The sequence below is a fragment of the Penicillium argentinense genome (assembly GCF_028826775.1).
Source record: "Penicillium argentinense strain IBT 30761 chromosome Unknown utg000006l_segment0_segment0, whole genome shotgun sequence".
Taxonomy (NCBI): domain Eukaryota; kingdom Fungi; phylum Ascomycota; class Eurotiomycetes; order Eurotiales; family Aspergillaceae; genus Penicillium; species Penicillium argentinense.
Window position 1 is genome coordinate 1,025,243 of NW_026622665.1, and position 22,913 is coordinate 1,048,155.

General features: G+C 51.1%; 12 protein-coding genes across 12 annotated transcripts; 7 read left to right on the plus strand and 5 right to left on the minus strand.

Moving 5' to 3' along the window:
• Positions 1–939: 939 nt before the first annotated feature.
• Positions 940–1,188, plus strand: N7532_007518 (4F5 domain protein; the record flags this gene model as incomplete). Its single annotated transcript, XM_056620011.1, has 1 exon — positions 940–1,188. One exon carries the CDS (start codon positions 940–942, stop codon positions 1,186–1,188), a length of 249 nt encoding a protein of 82 aa, XP_056473377.1.
• Positions 1,189–1,631: 443 nt separating this feature from the next.
• N7532_007519 (uncharacterized protein) lies at positions 1,632–2,681 on the minus strand (the record flags this gene model as incomplete). Its single annotated transcript, XM_056620012.1, has 1 exon — positions 1,632–2,681. The coding sequence occupies one exon, from the start codon at positions 2,679–2,681 to the stop codon at positions 1,632–1,634; it is 1,050 nt and encodes a 349-aa protein (XP_056473378.1).
• Positions 2,682–3,024: 343 nt separating this feature from the next.
• Positions 3,025–3,839, plus strand: N7532_007520 (guided entry of tail-anchored proteins factor 1; the record flags this gene model as incomplete). Its single annotated transcript, XM_056620013.1, has 3 exons — positions 3,025–3,111; positions 3,239–3,425; positions 3,496–3,839. The coding sequence occupies 3 exons, from the start codon at positions 3,025–3,027 to the stop codon at positions 3,837–3,839; spliced, it is 618 nt and encodes a 205-aa protein (XP_056473379.1).
• A 3,102-nt stretch (positions 3,840–6,941) lies between these two features.
• N7532_007521 (uncharacterized protein) lies at positions 6,942–7,444 on the plus strand (the record flags this gene model as incomplete). The annotated part of the gene is made up of 2 exons (XM_056620014.1): positions 6,942–7,067; positions 7,115–7,444. The coding sequence occupies 2 exons, from the start codon at positions 6,942–6,944 to the stop codon at positions 7,442–7,444; spliced, it is 456 nt and encodes a 151-aa protein (XP_056473380.1).
• Positions 7,445–7,922: 478 nt separating this feature from the next.
• N7532_007522 (uncharacterized protein) lies at positions 7,923–8,723 on the minus strand (the record flags this gene model as incomplete). The annotated part of the gene is made up of 3 exons (XM_056620015.1): positions 7,923–8,333; positions 8,386–8,580; positions 8,631–8,723. The coding sequence occupies 3 exons, from the start codon at positions 8,721–8,723 to the stop codon at positions 7,923–7,925; spliced, it is 699 nt and encodes a 232-aa protein (XP_056473381.1).
• Positions 8,724–8,914: 191 nt separating this feature from the next.
• N7532_007523 (RNA-binding protein) lies at positions 8,915–10,323 on the plus strand (the record flags this gene model as incomplete). The annotated part of the gene is made up of 3 exons (XM_056620016.1): positions 8,915–8,948; positions 9,010–9,613; positions 9,672–10,323. The coding sequence occupies 3 exons, from the start codon at positions 8,915–8,917 to the stop codon at positions 10,321–10,323; spliced, it is 1,290 nt and encodes a 429-aa protein (XP_056473382.1).
• A 155-nt stretch (positions 10,324–10,478) lies between these two features.
• On the minus strand, positions 10,479–10,739 carry N7532_007524 (uncharacterized protein; the record flags this gene model as incomplete). Its single annotated transcript, XM_056620017.1, has 1 exon — positions 10,479–10,739. The coding sequence occupies one exon, from the start codon at positions 10,737–10,739 to the stop codon at positions 10,479–10,481; it is 261 nt and encodes an 86-aa protein (XP_056473383.1).
• Positions 10,740–12,176: 1,437 nt separating this feature from the next.
• Positions 12,177–12,748, plus strand: N7532_007525 (MFS multidrug transporter; the record flags this gene model as incomplete). The annotated part of the gene is made up of 3 exons (XM_056620018.1): positions 12,177–12,435; positions 12,493–12,514; positions 12,565–12,748. 3 exons carry the CDS (start codon positions 12,177–12,179, stop codon positions 12,746–12,748), a joined length of 465 nt encoding a protein of 154 aa, XP_056473384.1.
• Positions 12,749–15,899: 3,151 nt separating this feature from the next.
• Positions 15,900–16,521, minus strand: N7532_007526 (P-loop nucleotide/nucleoside kinase family protein; the record flags this gene model as incomplete). Its single annotated transcript, XM_056620019.1, has 2 exons — positions 15,900–16,366; positions 16,416–16,521. 2 exons carry the CDS (start codon positions 16,519–16,521, stop codon positions 15,900–15,902), a joined length of 573 nt encoding a protein of 190 aa, XP_056473385.1.
• A 237-nt stretch (positions 16,522–16,758) lies between these two features.
• On the plus strand, positions 16,759–17,874 carry N7532_007527 (DUF3431 domain-containing protein; the record flags this gene model as incomplete). The annotated part of the gene is made up of 1 exon (XM_056620020.1): positions 16,759–17,874. The coding sequence occupies one exon, from the start codon at positions 16,759–16,761 to the stop codon at positions 17,872–17,874; it is 1,116 nt and encodes a 371-aa protein (XP_056473386.1).
• Positions 17,875–18,036: 162 nt separating this feature from the next.
• Positions 18,037–19,480, minus strand: N7532_007528 (putative sterol carrier protein; the record flags this gene model as incomplete). Its single annotated transcript, XM_056620021.1, has 2 exons — positions 18,037–18,919; positions 18,987–19,480. 2 exons carry the CDS (start codon positions 19,478–19,480, stop codon positions 18,037–18,039), a joined length of 1,377 nt encoding a protein of 458 aa, XP_056473387.1.
• Positions 19,481–21,510: 2,030 nt separating this feature from the next.
• On the plus strand, positions 21,511–22,782 carry N7532_007529 (putative mitochondrial carrier protein; the record flags this gene model as incomplete). The annotated part of the gene is made up of 5 exons (XM_056620022.1): positions 21,511–21,725; positions 21,777–21,850; positions 21,903–22,121; positions 22,178–22,515; positions 22,576–22,782. 5 exons carry the CDS (start codon positions 21,511–21,513, stop codon positions 22,780–22,782), a joined length of 1,053 nt encoding a protein of 350 aa, XP_056473388.1.
• Between the last annotated feature and the right edge of the window lie 131 nt (positions 22,783–22,913).

A 22,913-nucleotide genomic window follows, 5' to 3' on the forward strand; every position in this document is an offset into this window, starting at 1 on the left:
CGGGAATATTTACTCCCTTCACTATGGGCATTCACTCTTTCAGCCCATTGATTGCGCGCGCCTATGTCTCGGTTCCAATACAGGCGACACTAAGGACTATGAATAGAACCTGAAACAATGGACTGGTGAGGCAAAAAAGCGAATACCAGATTATTTCCATGGTCTTGTTCATGTTCCTTCAGGGTTTTGCGGATGCCGGGACTTCAGGCAGTGGGCGTTTCATCGGGATACTTAGGGCCTCCCGGTCACGATGGCTAAGCGCAGAGCTTGGGGCTGGCAGCCCGATTTGAGAATCTTCAGGGTGAGTGAATCCGATTGGCGTCTCATTTCGGTTGCGATCGGGGGGAACCACTGGTCGAGAGACGTCGATGGTTCGCGAGGTGAAACTGGCCCTGTCGTTCGGCGCCTGGTGGTGCTGAGTGGGCTCAGGTATAGTTATGCCTCATTTTCGCTTTTCCGAGGCGCACCACAGCGATATTTGCTAACGAGCAAGAGATATCGGTACGAAGTCCCATTAGTAGCGTAGATATGCCCCTATATGTTCCTAAGGTCCTTTAGAGGGATGTTTGCGATGCGATCGGAGTGAGCCTATCGCCGAAACAATCTACGCGCCCAGGAGTCAGCCCAAGCGCCGGTTCGTCCGAGTGTTTCGATCGTATCTGATCGGGTCAGACTTACCTGTGATCCAACTGGACGCCATGTGGAATCCGTAGCTAGTCTGCACACCGGTAGGGTACTGGTGTAGTGCTTTTTGATGGGGCGGGAGGTGGACAAGTATAGAAGGGCGAGGATGTTCCATGGGCGGTGATTCGCCCTCGGCATTTCGCGATGCGCCCCGCCCTTTTTTCCTCTCTTCGATCTCTCACTTTCTCTTCCTCCAGTCACCTCCAGGCCTGCACTCCACTAACCCGCATCCTCATTAACCCTCCAATTCTCACCATGACTCGGGGTAACCAGCGCGACACCGATCGAGCCAAGGCCCAGAAGAAGGCTGCTTCGGCGGTGCGGTCAACCCCAGCCAAAAACACTCCCAGGCCTTTGTTCAGCGCTGACTTTTACCAGAAATCCAAGAACACCATGTCTGGCACCCAGTACCAGAAAGCCAAGGAGGACGCTGCCACCATCATGCGCGAGAAGCAGCGCAAGGGTAAGTCCACTTCATTCCTCCGAGAGGAGAGCGCAAACTAATAGCCCGTCAGCCGATGAGAAAAAAGCCGCAGAAGCAGCTGGGGGCAAAAGGAAATGACCGGCCTCAGTTCATGCCACACGCCTCTCCATCGCTTTCTTGCCAATGCCTCCCGATTCGAACCCATCCCAGACAACCTGACAACGATTAACAACTTGACAATGATCGCAATGGTGGCGCAGATCGAGAGATGGCCTTGTACATTCCAAGAGGGAAGCGATGGTGAGAAGCGCTGGTATTCATGGTCATAGTTTTTTTTACCATTTACATATTCTCCTGGCACATATTTGCCTTTATGCCAGCGACTAGCGAGGAGTTCAGTCACAACTCGGCGTTCTTTACATAGCGACATACTCCCTGCACCTACCTGTAAAACCATAGCGAGAATCATACACGAGTCACGAGTTCTATAATTCTTTTATTCATATCATATGTACATATGTTTTTAGACTGGTTGTTGGGAATGCTCCGGCCCTCCAGGCATAGTCCAGTACGCCCGAGCCCTGTCCAAGCGCTTCTGCCACGGCTTCTGTCGATCCTGTGGAGAATCAGATTCCATCTGAGCTGGGGCTCTCTTAAGAGCCTCCTCCACGATCTGCTCCAGATCAAACCGTTTCGTCGTCTGGTCGATAAACGTCCATAAACTCTCCCCTTCCCACCGAACATCCAGTGCAAACCGGAGGACCCGGCGAACAATTCCAGCACGAGTACTTAAATCAGGACAATATTCAAGCAGGTACTTTTCAAACATCCACCCGGAGATATCGCGCGGATTAGATAAACACCAGTTCAGCGTGGGCTCAAGCATTGCTTCAGCTATAGAGCTTGGAACCGGGGTCCCATGTGCCTTGGCAACATCAACGAGAAAGAGATGGAGGTTTCGCATATAAGTAAACGCATAATAATTCTTCGGGTGCAGCTCTCCAGCGCGGAGAACAATGTCCAGCTCTGCTCGTCCGAGTTTCCCAAGAGCCGGTGGAGCAGGCTTCTGGAGGCCTACCATGGCATTTAGCACCCACAATCGGTGAGACCACAGAGTCGGTGACTTGGTATGTCGATGTAGCGGCGAGCATTGGTATGTTTGCAGAAGCGAGAGCTCCTTATTAAACATTTCATCGAGGAAATTGCGCTCGCAATGCATGATAGCCGCCTGCAGCCATCGCTTGCGCCAGTTGCACGCCGTGAGATGCTCACAGTCGAAAAGGAGCATAATCTCTGTGATTATATGGTTCGAGGCACTTGTCGTCTCGGGCTCCCTTTTGATCACGTCGGCGTAGAGGTCATCTTCTGACATTGGCAGAAGGCGTGTGAAGAAAAGCCTTCGGGCGACTACCAAAGCAGAAGCCAGTGCCTTCTTGGTGACTCCGATCGATAATCCATCCTGTAGAAATGGTGCGCCGTGACTTGATGGGATAATCTCGATTTCTAGGACCTTGTTTCCTCTGGAAGCGAAGACGCCGACGAGTACTTGGAATTCATCTTCGGTGGTCGTCATTGGAATCGCGAGTTCAAGGAATATTGCTTCTAAATATCATGATATTCCAAAGTCGTCCATTAGCAGAATAACCCAACTTGGCTCTCGACTTTGCTCTCCGGACGAGGTGCGCGGGGTGTCGTTTACGGTGGAAGGTCGAAGGCGGAACCGGCCTGCTGTTATTTCCACCTCCGCCGGACGTCATCTCGCCAACAACTCCTCGATCTCCGAACCGCGACACAGCCCGACAGTCCAGTTCTAGGCAGGCTGGTCTCTTGAAACCACCACTCTCGCCTCTGGCTCCTCCCGACCAGCATTCCCTCCATCCTCTTTGGTCCCCGGCACCGGCCAACCCCCCGCCGTGATGTTGTCGCTCATCTTCATGGTGCTGTTCGTGCACATCGCGATCTACCTCGTCAACACGATCGGCGCATCTACGATCGACAGCTTGGTACGTCTACAGTCATTCGCCACAGAACAAGGCCAGACCTAAGCGTCAACCGCCTTGCCAAGTTGCGAATCTCACTCCTCCCATCCCACTCAGCACCAAGCGACACCAACTAACACACACACACTAGCTATGGCTCCTCTACCTTAAACTCCCGACCTCGACCTCGCAGAACGCGCGCGAACAACAGCGCATGAAGCGCGAAGTCCTCCAACTCAAGCGCGAGATGAACAACACCAGTTCCCAAGACGAGTTCGCCAAGTGGGCCAAGCTCCGAAGACGACACGATAAGAGCATGGAAGAATACGAAGCGATGAGTCCGTCCACTCTCAGCAGACACCCTTTCAGAATACTACCAGCTGGCTAATTGATGCGTCTTGTGTTTAGACAAATTGATCTCATCTCAAAAAACCTCCTTCGACTGGAGCGTCAAAACCGCCCGCTGGCTCAGCACAAACGGCCTCAAGATCTTCCTCCAATTCTGGTACTCCAAGACCCCCGTCTTCGCCCTCCCCGCCGGCTGGTTCCCCTACTACGTCGAATGGATTCTGTCATTCCCGCGGGTACCGCTCGGCTACGTGAGCATCCAGGTTTGGAGCAATGTATGTGCGACAGCGATTGGAGTTGTCGGCGACATTCTCGGCGCGTGTCTTGTGTGCGTGCTTGGATCGGGGGCGCAGGCATCGGAGCCTGTGCCTGTCCCAACTGGCGAGGGGAAGAAGGCGCAGTGACAGTCATGAAACCATCTTTTAAACAGTTTCCTGTCCTATAAGGAATGGATTGAGTAGGATCGGTCTGGTTTGGTTGGGGGTGTATATTATGGGAAAGTGTATGGAAATGATTTGCATAGCCATTGTATTCAATTGGGATTCATTTTTTATTTGGTACGGAATGCAAAACCTAAGCTTAACTACTCACCCATGATGTAAAAGTTCATCAGATAAATTAAATCGTTAATCGTCAAGGATCCCCTGCCTTAGCGAGGGGATCTCGGTGCTTGACTCTATGATTTTATATCATCCCGCGAACAATTCAAGCTCATGGCACAACCCTCTTGAGAAGGGATAGAAGGATTCTTCAAAAGACGAACCCCCGAGTCCGGCCCCTTCGACAGGGCATCTGCAACAAGACATCCATCTCATTACCGCTTTGCCATAAGCTACAGACTCAAAAGAAAAAGGGGGAACTCCTCGCCTCAAGAATGAGCCCCATTGAGTTATCCAGAAACCCCAAAGGGAATCAAGGACAATCGCATGACTATTCAACCACGACGAAAGGCAACCCGATAACAAGAGAACCCGAAGATCCCCTTCCCTCCTCCGACCCAGTCCACCACCCCATTATAACCAATGCAAGGCACCGTCGGGCGGTCGGCTGGTCCGGGGAGAATAGGGCAGTAAGCCGCTATCGAATTGCTTCTATGGCGGCGCGTTTCCGCATTGCCTGGCTTGGACGAACTTTGGCTGAGCCAAAGCGCAGGGTGTCCGGGGACTTTCTCCCAAAGCAAGAGTGTGAAAAGAACAAGTTCTTTTGTGTGTGAGCTTTGAATGCGATTCTTTGAGCGAGGAGTTGGGAAAGGAAGAGTTTTTGCAGCGCGGGCTTTTTTCTAATTTTCGGCTCGGATGATCATGTGATGCTACTGGGCTAGCTTTATCTGGTTTAGTCGTTTGGTCACGTGGTTTAAGTTTCATTGTTTAGGCACTTTGCGAAGTCAAAAGGTACTATAAATCGGCTTATTTGGGGGCTTGATGAAATATTTTCGTTCGAAAAGCATCTAAATTTTGGGTGAGCTTTGGATTTCTTTATTTTGCCTGAAAATTTCTTCAAATGCCAGCTCAAAAACATTCTGACCCGGAGTCGCGAAAAATATATATTGTTTACAAAACATGCCAGTCGAACATGAAAGTCTACACGTTGTTCCATATTTAAAAGAAAGCGAGTTATTCGAGTACTCTACTCCATGGTTCTCAATTCCTCATAATACACGCTGCTTCAACCGCAGCACCGAACTCTTATGAGGCAAACTGCAGGCCTGATGAACCCATGCTGCCAAAGCTGTTTCTATTAATTCGACATGTCGGAATAAAAATTTACCGCTCTGCAATTTGGCGATCGAAATACAAACTCAGGCAATTTTGAAGTGGCTTTGAAGTCTTCATCCACAACCGTCTTTTGTCTCCAATTCTTCAATTCGTAGTTATCACGTGGGCTATGACTAAGCAACTCGCACGCGCCGAGTTTTCTCGCAGCAGAAGCTTCCTCTCCCTTTCCTTTCTCCAACTTACTTACACCACGGTCTCCAACATACCCTTGCGCTTGGACATAATTCCATCCAGCAAATTATAGACAGAGACCCAGAACGAGCTGCTCGTACTAATCCCGACTTTTGCCCAGGGATGGTTTTCTGTCCCTCGCACGATTGTTGGGTTCGCTTTGGAGCACACACCCCTTTGGGAAAGCCGAAGGATCTTCATTCCTATCTGGATCCGAGACACCCAGACACATTGGCCTCCAGATCTTGGAGCTTTCCTCGCCTACGGGCGCATTGTTGACATGTTAATTTATGGAAATATGGAAACCAAGCAACCCACGCCATCACCGCGTCTCACCACTTGGGTGTCAATTGCTATCTTGCAGAATGTGATGGATCTTTCTGAAAGGTCTGCAATTGACTCCGGGTGCGAGGACGCGCAATGAAGCACGCTGGCATGGGAATCACTGACATGCAGGACTGCAACGCATCAAGAAGGATGCAACCCTCAACACCGTAGCATCGTCGACATGGCGATTTCCCCTACCCCTCCTATTGTTCTTTTCCTGTTTGGCACATTCGAAGTCTCGTCGGTCTATTGCTCAATGATATTCGAGGTCAATATCGTGCCAAAAGTGAGACCTTACGGTTAGACAAGATCTTTCCGGAGACTCCCTCGTGTTGCGTCCTCTCCTACTTATGGAGATGTGCGTGTCAAAGTAGGGAGATACATTCCTCGAATAGCCCACAGTGTGATTTGAAGCTTGTTTGGTCGAGTGTCCCCTGGGATTGTGTTCTGCATCGGGAGTCAAGCTTCGTTTGATTTAGCGACAGTGTCAATGCTTGTTTACACAAATGAAATGAATTAATTTGGACTCCTTTGGACTCCTGATTGCCATTATTATTGACCAAATGCTCTCCTTGGGTAGAGGAAGTAAATTTGCCTCGTATGAATCTCGTGCTTGTTTACATTGTCGACATTGCTCACGTTCTGTTGATCAAGTCAGACGGCTCGCGGATGAACCTCCGACTGGAATGTGGAAATCGAAAGTAAGCAACTTAATTCACAATTGGGCAGTCTCCTTCAACCCTGACAGATCTGATTGGATCAAATTCTCCCTTGCATGATCCCCGAGAAGATCACTGTCAAATTTGAAAGCTATCCGAGCCGATACCTGGCTTTAGCGCATAAATGCACATTCAGAACTAGATGGATCCGCAGTGCCAGAACGCCTGTTCTTCTTCGGGAGTGGCGGGAGAAGTTAATCCATGCTGACGCGGTGTGAAGCGAGAAAATACCAGGAAAAGGCGCAAGACAATACTATGTCCTAATGGGTGCTCCTCAACCTGGGTGCCTTGCCCTGCCCCCTGTATATCCCATTCCTCACTCCAAGGAGGGAAGGGGTTGGATATAAATGTCGCATGATTTCCTCCTCGCCCACGCTCAGCGGTGTTGTTCCCTCATCCTTTTCTACTTATCACTCTTTCTTTGAAGCTAGACGCTTTGCCTCTCGTTTACATCCACATCTGAACATACTACCCTTCTTTGGATCTACATTTCCATACACATACACTATTCACAATGACCCGTCTAAACCTGTCCTTCCTGGCCGCTTTCCTGGTTCTGGCAGTCTGCGCGATGTCGCTGCCCACAAAGCGTGATGAGGGTCACGGCTTCGGCCTCGAGAAAGCTCTGAGTGGTTTGGAGGTCTGTATTTCCCTCTCGGTCGCAAACATATGCTAACAAAATTCCAGAAAATCCCCAAGATTATGGAAGCTCTCGACCCTAAGGACACCAAGGACAACCAGAACCAGGACGACAAGCACGCTCCTGCCGACGACACCAAGAAGACCGAAGAGAAGGCCGACGAGAAGGCCGATGAGAAGACTGAGAAGCCTGTTGCCAACAAGGAGGAAAAGGAGGTCGACACTAAGACCCCGACTGCCACGGAGAAGAAGCCCTACACTGGCAAATTTGCCACTCCCACTGCTACGCACACTGATAAGCCCTCGTCGAAGCCCAACGCCCTCGGTGCCATCCCCATTGTTGGTGGTATCCTCGGCGGAACCGGTACCTCTCTGTAAACCATCGAAGCTGTTGAGTTTTGGTGTATAAAAAGAGGGGATGTTTGATACCAGGATCTTCGACTTGTTGGTGAGTATGGGAATATAAATGTCATCTGTGTCTTCTGCACCATCTTATTGGATACGCAGGCGATGACTGCGAATGAGTTTTGAATCATGAACCCTACTCGATAGCTCAACCTGAATGATTGATCATTTCATTGGCGCTGGCTCATGGCCATTCAGTAATCGTATATTCATTATGGTGTCTTTGCACCAAGCCCCATTTCGTAAAGATAATATTAATAAAACAGTTCATGGCCCCAGGCCGAAAAGAAAAAAGAAAAAAAAAACTCCCCGAACAAACGCCAGCGCCGGCCGTGCAAATAACAAAAAATTGCGTTAGATCCACTTCTGTGGCATCAGGGCAATGCTGTTGCTCAAATCTGAGTTGCAGAAACACGAGTTGCCCGTTGAAAATGAGTAGCATCTGAGATGACTAACTCTGGCCTTGGCCGGCCTGCTGATGGCGGTCCTCCTCCAGTCCGTTGTAGTAACCGACCCAGAACTCGGACATCATCCGGCGCTTTCTGATCTCACAATCTTCATCAATGTTAACAACCTCTGGGACAGTGTCTGGATGCGGGTGGGTCGGAGACTTACCATCGTTCGAGGCCTCGGCACGACGGCGCTTCTGACGAGCTTGGTCAAGAGCCGTGTAGTAACCCAGGAAGCGGTAAGAGGCTGTGATACGGATGTCGTCTTCATGAGGTTCCGGAGTTAGAGAAAGATGTTTCTGGAGAGTCGTATAGCCATACTCACTGGTTACGGTGCTCGGAGTGTCCACCATGATCGGAGCCTCCTTAGAACTACCAGCAGGCAGCTTAGGGCCGGGAGGAACGCGAATGTCCTGATGAAAGTCAGCACTGCCGATAATCCCTGTTGATCATGGGGATACATACCTGAGGCTCGTACTCGGTCTCGGATTCAACCGTCTGGAGAGCGTGCTCGAGCTCAGCCTTGTCGGTCTCATCAGTCACTTCATCCTCGGCCTGGTCATGCTGCTCGGTGTCATCCTGCTGGGCAGTTTCAGCCTCTTGGGCCTTTCGCAGAACTTCTTCGACATTCTCCCCTCTGGCGGCGATGCTGTGATAACGCTGTCGACAGGTCAGATAACAATCACGTGAGGTTGGAATGGAGGACATACTTGATACTCCTGGTAGACGCTGTCCCAGGAAGCCGCAATACCATCGTCATCCCACATCGGCTCAGCGCGCTTTGATTCCTTGGAGTTCGCCATCACGTCGCCTGATGCCAGAATCACCTGGAGAGGGAATGGGAATGGGAAGAGTCGCGCGGGTGTGTTGTTGTCTGAGTCTGTTGACCGCCCTCACCGCCTTCGCTGGAAATCCGTGAGGGAAAAAAAAAGTTCCGCCGGAGGTTTGCTCGTCTTCAGAAGCTAGCCTTCAAGTCCCACCACACCACACCACAATGGCCCCCGATAAGAGGGACAATAAGCGTAAGGGTATGTCTCAACCTGTCACAACTATCTTTTCGCTTTTTCCGGTCCTAATTTCAATTAACAGCGCCCGCTGTAAGCGAACCGCCTACCAAAAAAACCAAGAAGGTCGAGGCCAAATCCGCTGCGGCCCCCAAGGATGCTGCTCCCAAGTCAAGTCTGAAGAAAAATGAGAAGGGCACTGCGGGAAACAAGAACGCCAAGTCTGACTCGAACGCAAAGACCAATGGCCAATCTGTCCGCCAAGTCAAGCCTCGCAAGCGTGCTGCTGATTTCCTGAGCGACGATGAGAAGGAGGCTGCTCCCTCTCCCGCTGAGAAGAAGACCAGCAACAAGAAGTCTAAGACTGCCGTTTCTGCTGGAAAGAAGGCCGCCGCCAAGGGCAAGAAGGTTGAGCAAGTGGCCGCGGACTCCGACGAGGAAGATGAGGACCTCGCCCTTGAGCCCGTCGCTTCTGACGACAGTGAGGATGATGACGGCGCCGATCAAACCAACGCCATTATCAAGGGCTTTGAGAGCAGCGGTAGCGAGGACGAGTCTAGCGGTGACGAGGACAAGCACCCTAAGGCGGTTCCCGAAGGTCCAAAGTCCAAGAACCTTGAGAAGAAGCTTCGAAAGCAGCAAAAGAAGAACGAAGTGACCCCGGAAGAGCCTGGTGTGATTCAACTGAGGTAAGTTGACCATTCTGGCCCTTGATCTGTCTTCACAGGTTTTCTGACATTTTCGCAGCCGCATTCCCCACGGTTTCTACGAGCACCAAATGCAAGCATACTTCTCCCAGTTCGGCAACATCACGAGACTTCGTCTCTCGCGTAACAAGCACAGCGGTGCCTCCAAGCACTATGCTTACATCGAGTTCGACTCCGTCTCTGTTGCCAAGATCGTTGCCGAGACCATGGATAACTACCTTATGTACGGCCATATCTTGAAGTGCAAATACGTCCCTGCTGAATCGCTTCACCCGGAAATCTGGAAAGGCGCCAACAAACGATACAAAGTGATCCCGTGGAACAAGAAGGAAAAAACCAGAACCGAAATGCCCTATACCCCATCCACTCTCGACAAGAAAAAGAAGAAGATGACGACGCAGATGAAAAGCAAGAGTCGTAAAATTCAAGAGCGGGATATCGATTACGATTTTCCTATGCCCAATTTCGCTCCCGACCCCGAGCCTGTCAAGAATAGCAAGGCTGTTGAGACTGCAGAAACTCCCGCTGAAGAGCCCGAGAAGGCTATCGAGGCCCCTACCCCCAAAGAAGATACCCCCAAGAAGACTAAGAAGGGCAAGAAGGTGGAGGAGACACCCAAGGAGATTGTGACGGAGTCACCTGCCACTGAGAAGAAGAAGGCGAAGAAGCCCAGCAAGAAGACGAAGGCTTAATCGGTGTATAGAAAATTGCTGTTTCATGTATCTTTTTTTCCATTATTGTTCATGCATTATCAAATCGAATCAGGTCCAGGGCTATATTCGTCCTAAATTCAATCGCTACCCAAATGTTCTCTAACCCACTCGTCTTCCAGACGGTCTTCACACTCTCATTCCTTTTTGAACTTTTTCAGGCCCGCAAGATATTCTTGCATTTCCACAGTACGAGTATGAATATCACCAAGTGCCTTTCCCAACCCCGCTATAACTTGGACGCAATGCTCCACCTTGTTGTAGCGCCCTCGTTCGCCATATACAACATTCGCCAGATCAATGTGTGTGTCCAAGGTATCAAGATGGTCATCACCCAGCACCCTTTTCTCTCTGCAGATACAGGCCATGGCGAAGAGCTGCTGCTGTGAAGGTGCCATGGTTATTGTTTCATGGTCGCATGTGTTGCTGTTTCATTCCGTCTGCGGGGACTCCAGCCACCATTCGCCTCCACATTGCCTAGCCCATATATAATGACCCGCGACGGGGAATGGTTATTGATTCCCGCGATCGTCGGGGAGGGTACTTCGATGAAGTACTTGCACGTGTAGACGGAGCCTTGGTGATTCGAACGACCTTTGTGTTCGGTCTACATTCAACCCGCTGACAGCACCTCACGGAAATAAGGATTGGGGGGGGGGGGGGGGGGGGCTGAAGAGTAGATTCGTGCTAACTATGAGATCATCAGGCATCCCAGCGCCAGTCGATAATGATATTTGGAGCGTAACATCCAAGACAAATAGTCTGGGCATATTTCCTGAGTATCTTGTTAAACTTGTCCTTCCAATTTTTTCAAGCATGCTTCAGAATATCGGGATGATCATCACCAAACACCCTTTTTCTCTCTACAGTAGTTTTGCGCAAGCCTTCCTTGCCTTATAAAGGTGTCCCTGCCCCCGGTGAATATATGCAACATTCGAAAGTGCTTCGAGATAATCATCACCAAGGGCCTTCTTTCCTACCGCCAGTACCTTATCCAGGGACTCTGCTCCATCTACATACCCGCAAGGCAATTTCTGCGAAAAAGGGTATCAGCATGTGCTTTGCCCAACAGTCTCCCTTTCCCATCGATCACCTGGATTTCAAGCTCTCTTGCTTCATCCAAGCGTCCCAATTCGCAATAGGTGAGAGCAAATGTGTCTTAGCAAGGTATCAGAGTGGTCATCGCGGTTCCCAGGGGCGACGACTCCATGGTGGACGTTTAGCTCTCCTGAGCTCCGCGAGGCCCTCTTCATTTCTTCTTTTGGAGCATGCGACTTAAAGAACCTATCTTCCTTGTGAAGTCTGAACATCCAGGTTCTATGTCTGGGAGTCGAGAAAAGAACACTGCCATCGCCTTCGAGAAAACAGGTGCGCTTGGAATCGTAAATGAGGAGGCATCCATATTCGAGACGACAGTCAAGAGGACAGTCGGGCTGATTGAGCATTTCAATGAACTGAAATTGTCCGTTTCCCGGTCACTTTTGCGAAGTCATACTGAGCGTTCAACTATCCTTTATATATGCCTCAAGCAGCATACCCCCAATTTACAGCTATACACTTCAATATCTTCAGTACTCCGAATCTATATCCACGAAGGTATTTCAAATAGCCAAGGTCTAGTTGGTGGCTGATAGATAAGCTAGAATGAGGCTAAATTCCACAAGGGTTACCCTAGTTATGTTGGCCCAAGTCCTTTGTGCTACATTCAGGCAAGGGCATTTGGGACACAAGAAGACAACAGACATTCGACTGTCGCATCGTTCTATGACTAGATGCTTTCTGATTCTCTCGTCAAGCTGCACCATAAAATAAGATATATCTCCTAGAAACCGGAGATGCTACCAGGCGAGAACATGTCCAAAGAAGAGGGCGGCAACTCGCAAGGGGCAGGGCGCAGCATTCGATCAACAGCTTCGAGACTCGACTGCAAAGACATGAGCAAACCCAAAATTCATGCGCATCAACTGGAGCATTTGAGAACGGACAACGAGCATCTGGTTCAGTTTTATGGGCTTGATGACCCTTACAAACCGCTCAACTGGAGCTTTACCAAGAAGATCATTACGACCCTTCTATACGGACTGATCACAATGGGTAAAGAAGCAAGATTATTCATCCTTTAGGTGTTTGCTAACGTGTATATTGGACTAGGCTCCGCATGGGCAAGCTCCGCGTAAGTCCACCACACCAAGTTCATCAACAACCCATACTAACAACACCCAGTTATGCCCCGGCTGTCTCAGACATCAGAAAACAGTACCAAAGACCCGAAAAAGTCAGCCTACTCGGAATATCTCTATTTCTCTTCGGCGTCGGACTAGGTCCTCTTCCATGGGCACCCTTCTCCGAAGTATACGGAAGAAAGACTGCCGTCCTGACTCCATACGCTATCTCCGAAGTATTGTAATTCGCCACTGCCGTCTCCAAAGACATTCAGTCTATAATGATCACTCGATTCTTCACTGGATTCTTCAGCTCCGTGCCTATCATAAATGTGGGCGCTGTTCTGGCTAATATCTGGAGCCCGGAGCATCGGGCTCTGGCAGTTATAGTGTATACACTCCCGCTTGTATCCGGGATAGTCATGGCTCCTATCGTTGGTAGTGCACTTGCTGTGAATAACTTGTATTGGAGGTGGACCGAATATGTAAGTTGTCACGGCTCGCAATCGTTTCGTCAAGGTCCTCTGCTGACCCACTCTCAGATTACCGGTTTCATAATGGCAATGGCTTTGGTCCTTGGAATCTTTTGCCTGGACGAAAGCTACCCACCCGTGCTGCTCGCACGCAAAATTCACCAGCTTCGTCTCCAGTCAGGGAACTGGACCCTCCACGCCCAACACAAGAATGGAATGCCAGCCTGAGCGAAGTGGCCAGAAAATACCTCATCCGCCCCATCCAATTATTTTTCACCCCGATCTGTTTCGCAGTTGCCGTATACGAAGGATATACGCATCCTTCGTATACGGTATCCTGTATCTCAGTCTCGCCTCATTTCCCATCGAGTTCCAGGAAGTCTGAGACTGGGACGTTCTCACCGGATCGTTGCCGTTTCTTGCCCTTCTCATCGGATTTCTTCTCGGATCTCTCGTCAACATGATGAACCAGCGCTTTTACACCAAGAAGTATCAATCAAACGGTAACCGGCCAGTTCCTGAAGCCCGCCTACCACCAATGATGTGTTGAGGTTCCAGGATAAGGCACCGAATTGATGCCTCATTCCCAACCTCTGTCGGCATGCCTGTTCAGGGAAACCCGAGGCACTAAGCTTGATATGCGCTTCAAACGCTCTTGCCGACATTATATTCTACATTCAGGGGATCTTCATGGAAGAACACCGATCGAGACCGATAATAAGGGTTTACTACTGTCAGGGGGCTTGGCGCCCGTTTAGGGATAAATACCCCCAGAATCGCATGTAGACAGTTTGATACAGACAAGTTCCGTCAATTCCATCAAGGTCGATTTGTCTAGCAGGCCCTTATTCAATATTCAGTGCTTCGTCGTATCCAATCTCAACATGATGCTGGGGTCTGTCTTTTTCGCCGCGGGTCTGTTCATTCTCGGCTGGACCAGCGATCAAGATATTTACTGGCTGGGCACTATCTCCGGCGCGATCTGTACCGGACTGGGCTTCTTCACCATCTTCCAAGCCGCGCTGAGTTATTTGATAGACACCTTCCAGAAGTATTCTGCTAGCGCCGTGGCCGTAAATACGTTCCTGCGCAGTGTATTTGCCGGGTGTTTTCCGCTCTTCGTCAACAAGTTGTTTCATCATTTGGGAACGGCCTGGACGCCGAGTCTTTTGGGGTTTGTTGCAGTAGCACTTATCCCTATTCCGTTCTTGTTCTATATTTTTGGATCGAGAATAAGAGAGCGAGGTAAATGATCGAAGGTGTTGGTTTGAGGCCCGGATTTTGGATTGTTCATGCCTCAGACAGAATTTCATTCTTGGTTCGGACCGAGTCGTCGTTCGAGGATGGGTCGTTTAAGGCTTCAGAAATACAGTATCCATTTTCCGGCCATGTTAAAATGTCACGAATACCGGATAACCAAAGGTATATGGCCACTCGGAAAATGCCGTTAATGGCTCAATACAGCTGGTCAAACACCCTTGTCCCTCATCCAAACCGCTCAGCAGTCGAATTGCCTCTGTTTGCATTGAACCGTTGGCTCGGAAAAGGAGATATGTAGTCGTGTGGGCACTTCAGAAATATCACCAAATAGGGATAGAGGACGGGATTGAGGAGGAGATCGAGTAGGTTATCAAATAGCGAATCGAATAGATGGTCGAATAGATGATCAAGTAGCGCATCGAGTACTTGCCCGAGTACATGGTCGAGTAATTCAATCGGAATGCTATCAGCATCGCAGGAAATAAGGGACAAGAAAAAGCGTGTGTTAGACTGGGTTCTGAAAAAAGGCTTGAGACAGATAACTCACAGTTAAGAAGAGGACATGGCTGTACCTTCATCCCGAAGTAAATATCAAGGCCACAGCCCTATGATGGCACCAAATTTCAAAAATACTACCATGACCATGAAGAATTTGAATGCTCGGGACGTTTTGACAGAAGAAATGATTGAATTCATCATGAGGGCACACGGCGGTGCTCCATGGAGATAAAAATTAAAGAAAACAAGAAAAAGTACAATTAAAAAAAAAAAAAAAAGAGAAGAAAGAACAGCCCAGGAAAGCACGACGCCAGGACGGCATGGCACGAGTACGGCAAAACGCCAGGACAGCAGGACAGCAGGACAGCAGGACGGCACGTCGGCAAGAGAGGAGAGAAGGAAGAGAAGAGGAGGAGGAGGAGGAGGAGGAAAAGAAGGGTCCCTGTGACCAGCATCCAAGCTGGCCACAAACTCATACCCGGCGGTTTGCTCGGCACGCATAACAGGCGTAGAGCCTACACGTGGTGCAGAAGAAGATCCATCTTGGTTGTTCACTTCCGCAGACCTCACATGTGAGTTCACCCTGATAGCGAGCGAACCCAGCCTCCAGGGAGTCAGTCCAGGTGTAGTTCCCCGGCCGACCCCAGGCCCAGTTAGTGGCCAACGCAGTACGTTGACCATCAGTCTGGGCCCATTGCGAATGCCACCAGTGGCGGCAATGGCATTCCTCATCCCCCTCCTCTTCCCCGCCATCCCCCTCAACGGAGACATCGAAAGACTCGAAAGTTTCGATTAAGTCGAGGCGGGATGTGTTCAACCCTTTCGGGGAAATATGCAAGATTCGTGGCATTTTGAGGTTTGTGAGTGTATTTGTGTGGCTCGAGAATTTGATGGTGGTGATGAGATATTTACCAATGAGGTCTGTCACTCCATTTTATATTGTGTATTCACGGCTTTTTTTGAGCAAAATAATGCAAATCGTTTTTCATTTCTAACACAATGTAAGACGCTTTGGCGGGGTACAATACTGTATCAATGAGCCCTTGTTGGATCATCAATCTGAAATATATCACTTCAAGAAAAGTCCCTCTTTGAATACTCGAATGCTCGAAGCATACCTGAATGGCTATTATGCAGCTATCCCCAAATAGCAGTATCAAAGACCTCACCCTTTGATCCGAAGAACAACCTCGCCCTCCTGATCCGGCCTTTCAAAGCCGCGTAAATACCCCTCAAGAATTTCTTCAGTAACAGGAAACGCCGAGTCACCGTCTTTCGCTTTGAGAGAGTTCCTCGCCCTCACACGCCGACGCAACTCATCAGCCTCGACATCAAGATATAGCAGAACCCATCGTCCCCCATAGGCTTCTACTAGCTGTTTCCATTCATCCCTGGTTTCTCTGAATGCGAAGGAGAAATCAAGAACGACATCCTGGGCACCTTCCCGTAGCAATGAGGCAAGCTCAATACGTAAAGCACTTTCCGCTTCTTCTTGGTAGCCGCTATATCTTTCCGCTGGGTAGTCTGTCCCGTAGAGTCCATAGTGGTTGTAGACCCAGGAGTCGATCGATAGGCGGTGGTACAAGTTGTAGGTTGAGACGATATATTTTGCAAGCGTGGATTTACCGGAGCCTGCAATGATGTTAATATGAATTGACCAAAGAGAGTAGAAAGTACATGCCTGCAATTCCGCAGGTCATAACAACCACCGGCCGGGGGTCACTTGTGGAGCGGGTCAACTGAGGAATGAAAGTCTTTGAAGATCCATAGAGATCAAATAACGCCATTTCGCGTGATGATACTTTGAAATCGAAAAGGAATAAAGCGATAGAAATTAATGAAACGAAAGAAATTGCCATATTAATTTCAAACCCCCAAATGACTCACCCTCGAGCAACCTTCCTCACACAGCAGAGAATTCCTGCCTGAGGCATGGAACCACACTCACCCGCCTTTGCCGCCAAACATCGCGATCGCGCATCAAGCGCAACGCCCATCAATCCAACGGTCCCAGCCAAAAAAAAATGAGACGAAAAGTACAGCGCTCACTGATCCAACTCATTTTCTTCGCCTGCACCCTCTTCCTAATTCTCTACCTAAACCGCCCAACTCCCCACAGCAAATCCTTCATCTGGACTAAAATCCGCTATCAAACACGGGCAAGCACCCTCCCCTCGTCGCGGGGTGTATGTCCAAACCTCCAGTCACAAAGCAGCAAGCCTGCCCTCATAGTCTCGCGCGTCTCCAGCGACGGCGATGCCTCGTGGCTTAACTCCCTCGCGGAGAAATACACATTATGCGTGTATAACGTCGACGCCCTCGACCAAACCTCTTCAACTCTCCAAGTCCCCGCAAATCGGGGCCACGAGGCAATGGCCTACCTCACATTCATCATCGACAATTACGACAATATCCCTTCATCCGGCGCGGTGTTCGTACACGGCTCCCGCTGGGCCTGGCACAATGACTCGCCCGACTACGATAATCTAGCCCTGCTCTCGGCGCTGGATATCCACTCCGCCCTCAGCCGGACCGGCTACCACAATCTCCGCTGCGACTGGAGCACGAGTACATGTCTGCCCTCCGCGCCGGCGCAGGGGTCTCTCGAGATGCGCTTGCAGTCGGCTGTCGCACCGTGGAGCGCGCGCGCAGCATCCGACATGGCGCTGCCAGCGGCACTATCCTCCCTCTTCGGCGGGGAGGAGCTCTCGCCTCGGGACGTGCGACTCCGACTGGGGCGGAATGACGCGGTAAGGTCGCAGTGCTGCGCGCAGTTTGTTGTTTCGCGTGAGCGGGTTTGGCAGCATTCGCGCGAGGAGTATGTTGCATTAAGGCAGTGGTTGCTTGATGGGATGGGGGAGCGGGTGCGTAGGGATGATGGGGTTGCCCCCCGGGATGATAAGGTTGCTGGGCGGATTTTGTCTTATTTATGGCATATTCTTTTTGCGAAGGCTGGTGCGGATGGGATGGTTCGTCTGGATGTATTGAATGAGGAGGCTTGTCCCAGTGCGGAGGAGTGTTATTGTCGCCTGTATGGGAGGTGTCAGTTGCAGTGTCCTAATCCAGGTTCTTGTTGGGGACAGTATCAGGTTCCGCCGTATTATCGGCTGCCAGAAGACTGGGCGGAGACGCATTCATGAGGGATTTGTACATTAGAGGGGTGTCTTTTGTATATATATATAGCATAATTCATCAAAATATCTAAAAAATGGGCCGGGCTTGTACATGGGAAGACACTTTATTGGGAATCAAGTATAAGTCGTTATCATACTACAAACTATGTACAAATCAAGCAGCGCGCTTTAGAAACGAGCCAACACGCGCTCCTGCGCATCCGCAACCGCATACTCACTGCTGTGCTTCTGGCTAACAACCGACTTAGCCTGCTCAGCCGTGAACCCGCGAGCCTCAACAGCAGGGTTATAGCCCAGACCGGTAATCTTAGCCACAACATCCGAAGGAACAGCCGCAGCAACCTTGCCATCAGCACGCTTGTAGACGGTCACAACAACTGCACCACCAAGACCCAGGTTATGCTGCAGCGCCGCATCAGTCCCATCCTTCAGACGGTTATTCGCCCAGCCACGCAAATGCCACACCAACTCAGCACACTGCGCAATACCCGTCGCACCAAGCGGGTGACCCTTCGAAATCAGACCACCAGAGGGGTTAATAACCATCTTCCCGCCATAGGTAATATCCCCCTTCCTCACCATCTCATGCGCCTTACCAGGCTCACACAGCTCCAGGGCATCAATGGTAATCATCTCATTGGCCGAGAAACAATCATGCAACTCGCAGACCTTGATATCCTTAACATTCACGCCGGCCTCGGCAACCGCCTTCCGGCACGCATAGCGCGACATGCCGAAGCCCATCAGGTCGATCGAGCTCTGGTTGTAGACCTGGTCGGTGTCGGAGGCGAGGGTCTGGCCGGCGATCAGGATCGCGTTCTCCTTTAGATGCGGGCGGGCATCGAGGAACTCCTGGGAGACGATGACGGCGGCGGCGCCGCCGTCGGAGGTCGGGCAACATTGCAGCTTGGTAAGGGGTTCGTGGATCATGGGCGATTTCATGACTTGTTCGTGGGTGTATTCTTGCTGGAATTGCGAGTAGGGGTTGCGCTTGGAGTGTTCGTGGTTGATGCGGGCGATTTCGGCGAAGTCTTCGTTTGTGGCGCCGTACCTTTACCAAAGACAAAATATTAGGATTTGATCGAGTAGTGTGTTGTTGAGGGGGGTGGTTATCTTACTTCTCCTTATACTCGCGACCAGCATTACCGAACATCTGCGCAGCACCGGGCGCATTGGTGATACCCCTAGTCTCGGCCATCATCATACCGAACAGACCGGTTGGGTTGGCGCGATCGTTGTACATGGATTGCAAACTACCGGGGTTCATCTTCTCGAAGCCGACGACGAGCACGCAGTCCGCGGCGCCGTGAGAGACCATCGTGCGGGCCATGGCGAGACCAGTCGAGCCGGTCGAGCAGTTGTTGTTGACATTGTAGATGGGGATATTGGTCAGACCGAATTGGTAGAAGACGCGCTGGCCACAGGTGCTGTCGCCATAGACATAGCAGGCGACTCCCTGGTCGACGTCGTCGTATGTGATTTTTGCATCGAGCAGAGCCTTGATACCGGCCTCGTAGCCCAGCTCGTTGTAGTCGACTTTACCGCGCGGCTTAATGAACTTGGTCATGCCCACGCCCAAGACGTAGGCGGGGCTTGTCTGCTTTTTGACCATTTTGGTGGATATCTGGGGAAGGAGAGGGAATATGTGCAATATCTCAAAGCTGGGGATGCCCGCCCGCATATATAAGGCGCGTCACGGGTGGAGAGCGGTTTGCGGGGGCGCCGACCGAGGTCGAACAAGTCCCGAGGATGCGCCAGCCGACGGTTGCACAAATCTGGCATAACGGGAGATCGTGGCTACCCCGGAGTTCCTTTATGGTAGGCTGGTTTTCCTCCGGTTTTTCTTATTTTCTGTCGAGTCGGCTACTTGGGATTTTCTCTCTCGTGTCGCGTTGGGACACGGGCATGTGTGAATGTGGCACGTGAAGATCCCCGGATATCCCTCCCTTCCTCTGCATATCCTCACTCCTCCCCGGTCACACTTGAGGCAATTGAATTTCCCAGCAATGTTCCTTCTCCCAAAAGTGTGTTATCTCACTAAACATACAAAATGAGCAGCGAACCTTCACCCCCCATCCTGCCCCCATCGGATTCTTTAACATCCAAGGGCAGCAATGAAGCAGGTGCAAGGTATGTCATCGGCTCAACCCTAGGGTTTCGTTCCCCAAGGACCCCAGACTCTTTGAGACCTTTCCCGCGCGATAACATCATCCTAGTTCGAGAGGCGATGGATGGATCCACGAACAGCCCGTTACCCTCAGATCTCCCGCTCGGCCGGAGACAGTCTCCATGATCTGCAGGCGCTCCCCAATCAGCATGGTGAAGGGATCGACCTGGGTCTGGAATTTCCGAGTCGTCAGGCAACAAGAGCGTTTCATTCCATTCATTCCCAGGGCTCTTTCGCACTACCATAGCACCACGATTGGTGGGGAGTGAATGCAGTTGTGCGAGGCGGCCGCAAGGAACCATCAAAGCGGAGCGGATCGAGGGGATGGATATCATTCATTACACACCCTAGGGTACTACTATAGTGTACAGATCCGTGGTCATGGAGCTCGGGCGATCATGACTTTCCCGTAGGCCGGACACAGGGAACGAGCTCTCTTTGATTTGTGTCAAGGAGGGACAGCTGATCCCCGCGTTGAGTGCATTGGGAGCTCAGCTCAAAACGGCCAAACTGGCAGTACGGACAAGCCTGCAACAGCACGGCCGGAATCACAGCAGGAACAAGTACTCTCCTGAATTCATAATTACATAAACTGTTTTACCAGATGACCCCAATTGTACTTGGGGTGTATACAATACATGTCCATCTGCGCGCGCATAATCTGGTCGTAGTTTTAGCCCTCACGACGACGTCACTGGTCTCGCCCTAAACCGCATCGAGGCGACTGAAAAGCTCGGCCCACATGTCATTCAACCTCCTCTTCTCCTCGTCACTGCACGCCCGAAAGCATTGCGAGGATCGGATCGTGGTAAGTAGCTGCTCCAGAGGCCTTTCGGGGAGTAGCAGGACTCTCGCCAAGCGGGTCGTCGGGATTAACGCGGGCCCAGCGACGCTCCCGAGTTCTTGCGACCGACACACCTCGAGACTGCCCGTGCGTGTCGAGGGCTGCAGTTCAGTACATACACAGCTGTGCAGATCTCCCAATCACCCGAAGGCGCTGGCCTTGATTGTGTGCGTGTATTACGGGGTTCAGCTTCAGCTTTTCTGCTTATTTGGAGCTCACAGATATCCGGTCAAGCGATCGAAATCCCCCTCCCCCCCGCCACTGCCACGACCACTACCCACCACATATCACGACCTCGACACCCCAGATCCGCGGGATCATTGGATATACAGCGAGATTGGAAATACAGGGCTGACACGGTCCGCTGAATGGATAATTGTGGGACGCCGAACGGTCGACTCTGAACATTGAGAGGCCGCTTTGCGTTCCATAGGGTTCCCCAGCCTAACATTCGCCCACCTGCCTACTGAAGTACGAGTAAATTGCAGTCTTACTCCAAGCATCACAACTGCTACCAGCGGTGCCTATATTCTCGGACGTGTCTACCAGCAACTCAACAGACAGCCGCTTCCGACAAGGTATCTACCGTCCTGATTGATTCCGCCATTGGCCCCAATGGAAACCATCAGGCATGACTATAGATAAAACCTCTGAACATGCACCCTTTTCTTCTCCCTCTTCCAACGCATCGCCCGTCATGTCGGCCAACAACGCCTGGATCATGGACGAGCCCACCCGCAACCGACTCCTAAAGAGATACAAGACCCAGGTGGCTTCGGCGACCTCGACTGTCTGCGCGACCCTGGCGGTGACTCCACTAGAGAACATCAAAACCCGCATGCAAACGTGAGTACAGTCCGTCTTCAATACCTCTGAATGGAGCTGACGATTGTTTAGCCACAACTTCAAGAACGTCTTCCAATGCGTCCGTTACCTATGGCGCACTGAAGGCCCTCGTGGCTACGTAGCTGGTGAGTACCCGAATCCAACGATACTCGCCGATGAACTATTAACACGGTCCAGGATGCCTCCCACCGCTGGCCAGTGTGACCGCCGTCCGCGTAGTCAACTTCACCATCTACAACTCATTCAAGCACCGGATCGACGACACGTTCAAAAGCCTCACTGGCAAGTCACCGCTGGACGAGTACAAGAAGCCCGGCAGCACGCCCACGGCTGCAGGAATCTTCATGTTCACGGGCGCCGGTCTCTTCGCCGGCCTCGTGGCTTCTCCTCTTGCCTGTAAGCCGTCAACAACAATGCAGATAATCCCGCCCAAAATCACTGACCGACGATAGGCCCCTTTGAACTGGCCAAGAATGTCGTCCAGACTTCCGTCCTCGTCTCTAACCGCGCAATGGCTGACCCCAACGCCTCCCGCAACCCCTCGCTCCGCCACAAGCCGCGCCTCGGCACGATCCAGGCCATCAACCAAATCGTCAAGCGCCACGGATTCTTCGGTCTGTACACGGGCTTCAGGCTGCACGCGATGCGCGACGCCGTCGGCACCGCGCTGTACTTTGGCATCTACGAGACCGTCAAGCAAGTCGCCGCTAAAGAACTGGGCGAAGGCAAGTCCCCCTTTGGCGCGCCCATGATTGCCGGTGCGATCTGCAGTACACTGCCGTGGTTCTGTGTAAGTTTCCCCTACAATGAAGGTGAGATGGATCTAATTTCTAATGATCTTTATATATAGACCTACCCCCTGGACACGCGCAAGACCCGTGCACAGAGCGTCCTCCTCGGCAAGTCCAAGGAGATCGGCGAGGCGTCCATTGCGGTGGCTAAATCGAGCATGTACAAAGGACTCTCGATCATTCTCATTCGCACCGGTGTGAACAACATGATTCTTCTCAGTATTTTCGAATACATCAAGGCGCGCATCGATGAGCTGCCGGCCTAAGTGGTCGATGGTCGATCGCACCTCACCATGATCGGGGTGCTGTTGGGTGGAAATCAGTGGTGAGATGTTATGCAACATTATGAATATTTGTTTTATTTCATTCGGCTCCTATTTCATGTATATATCATGGA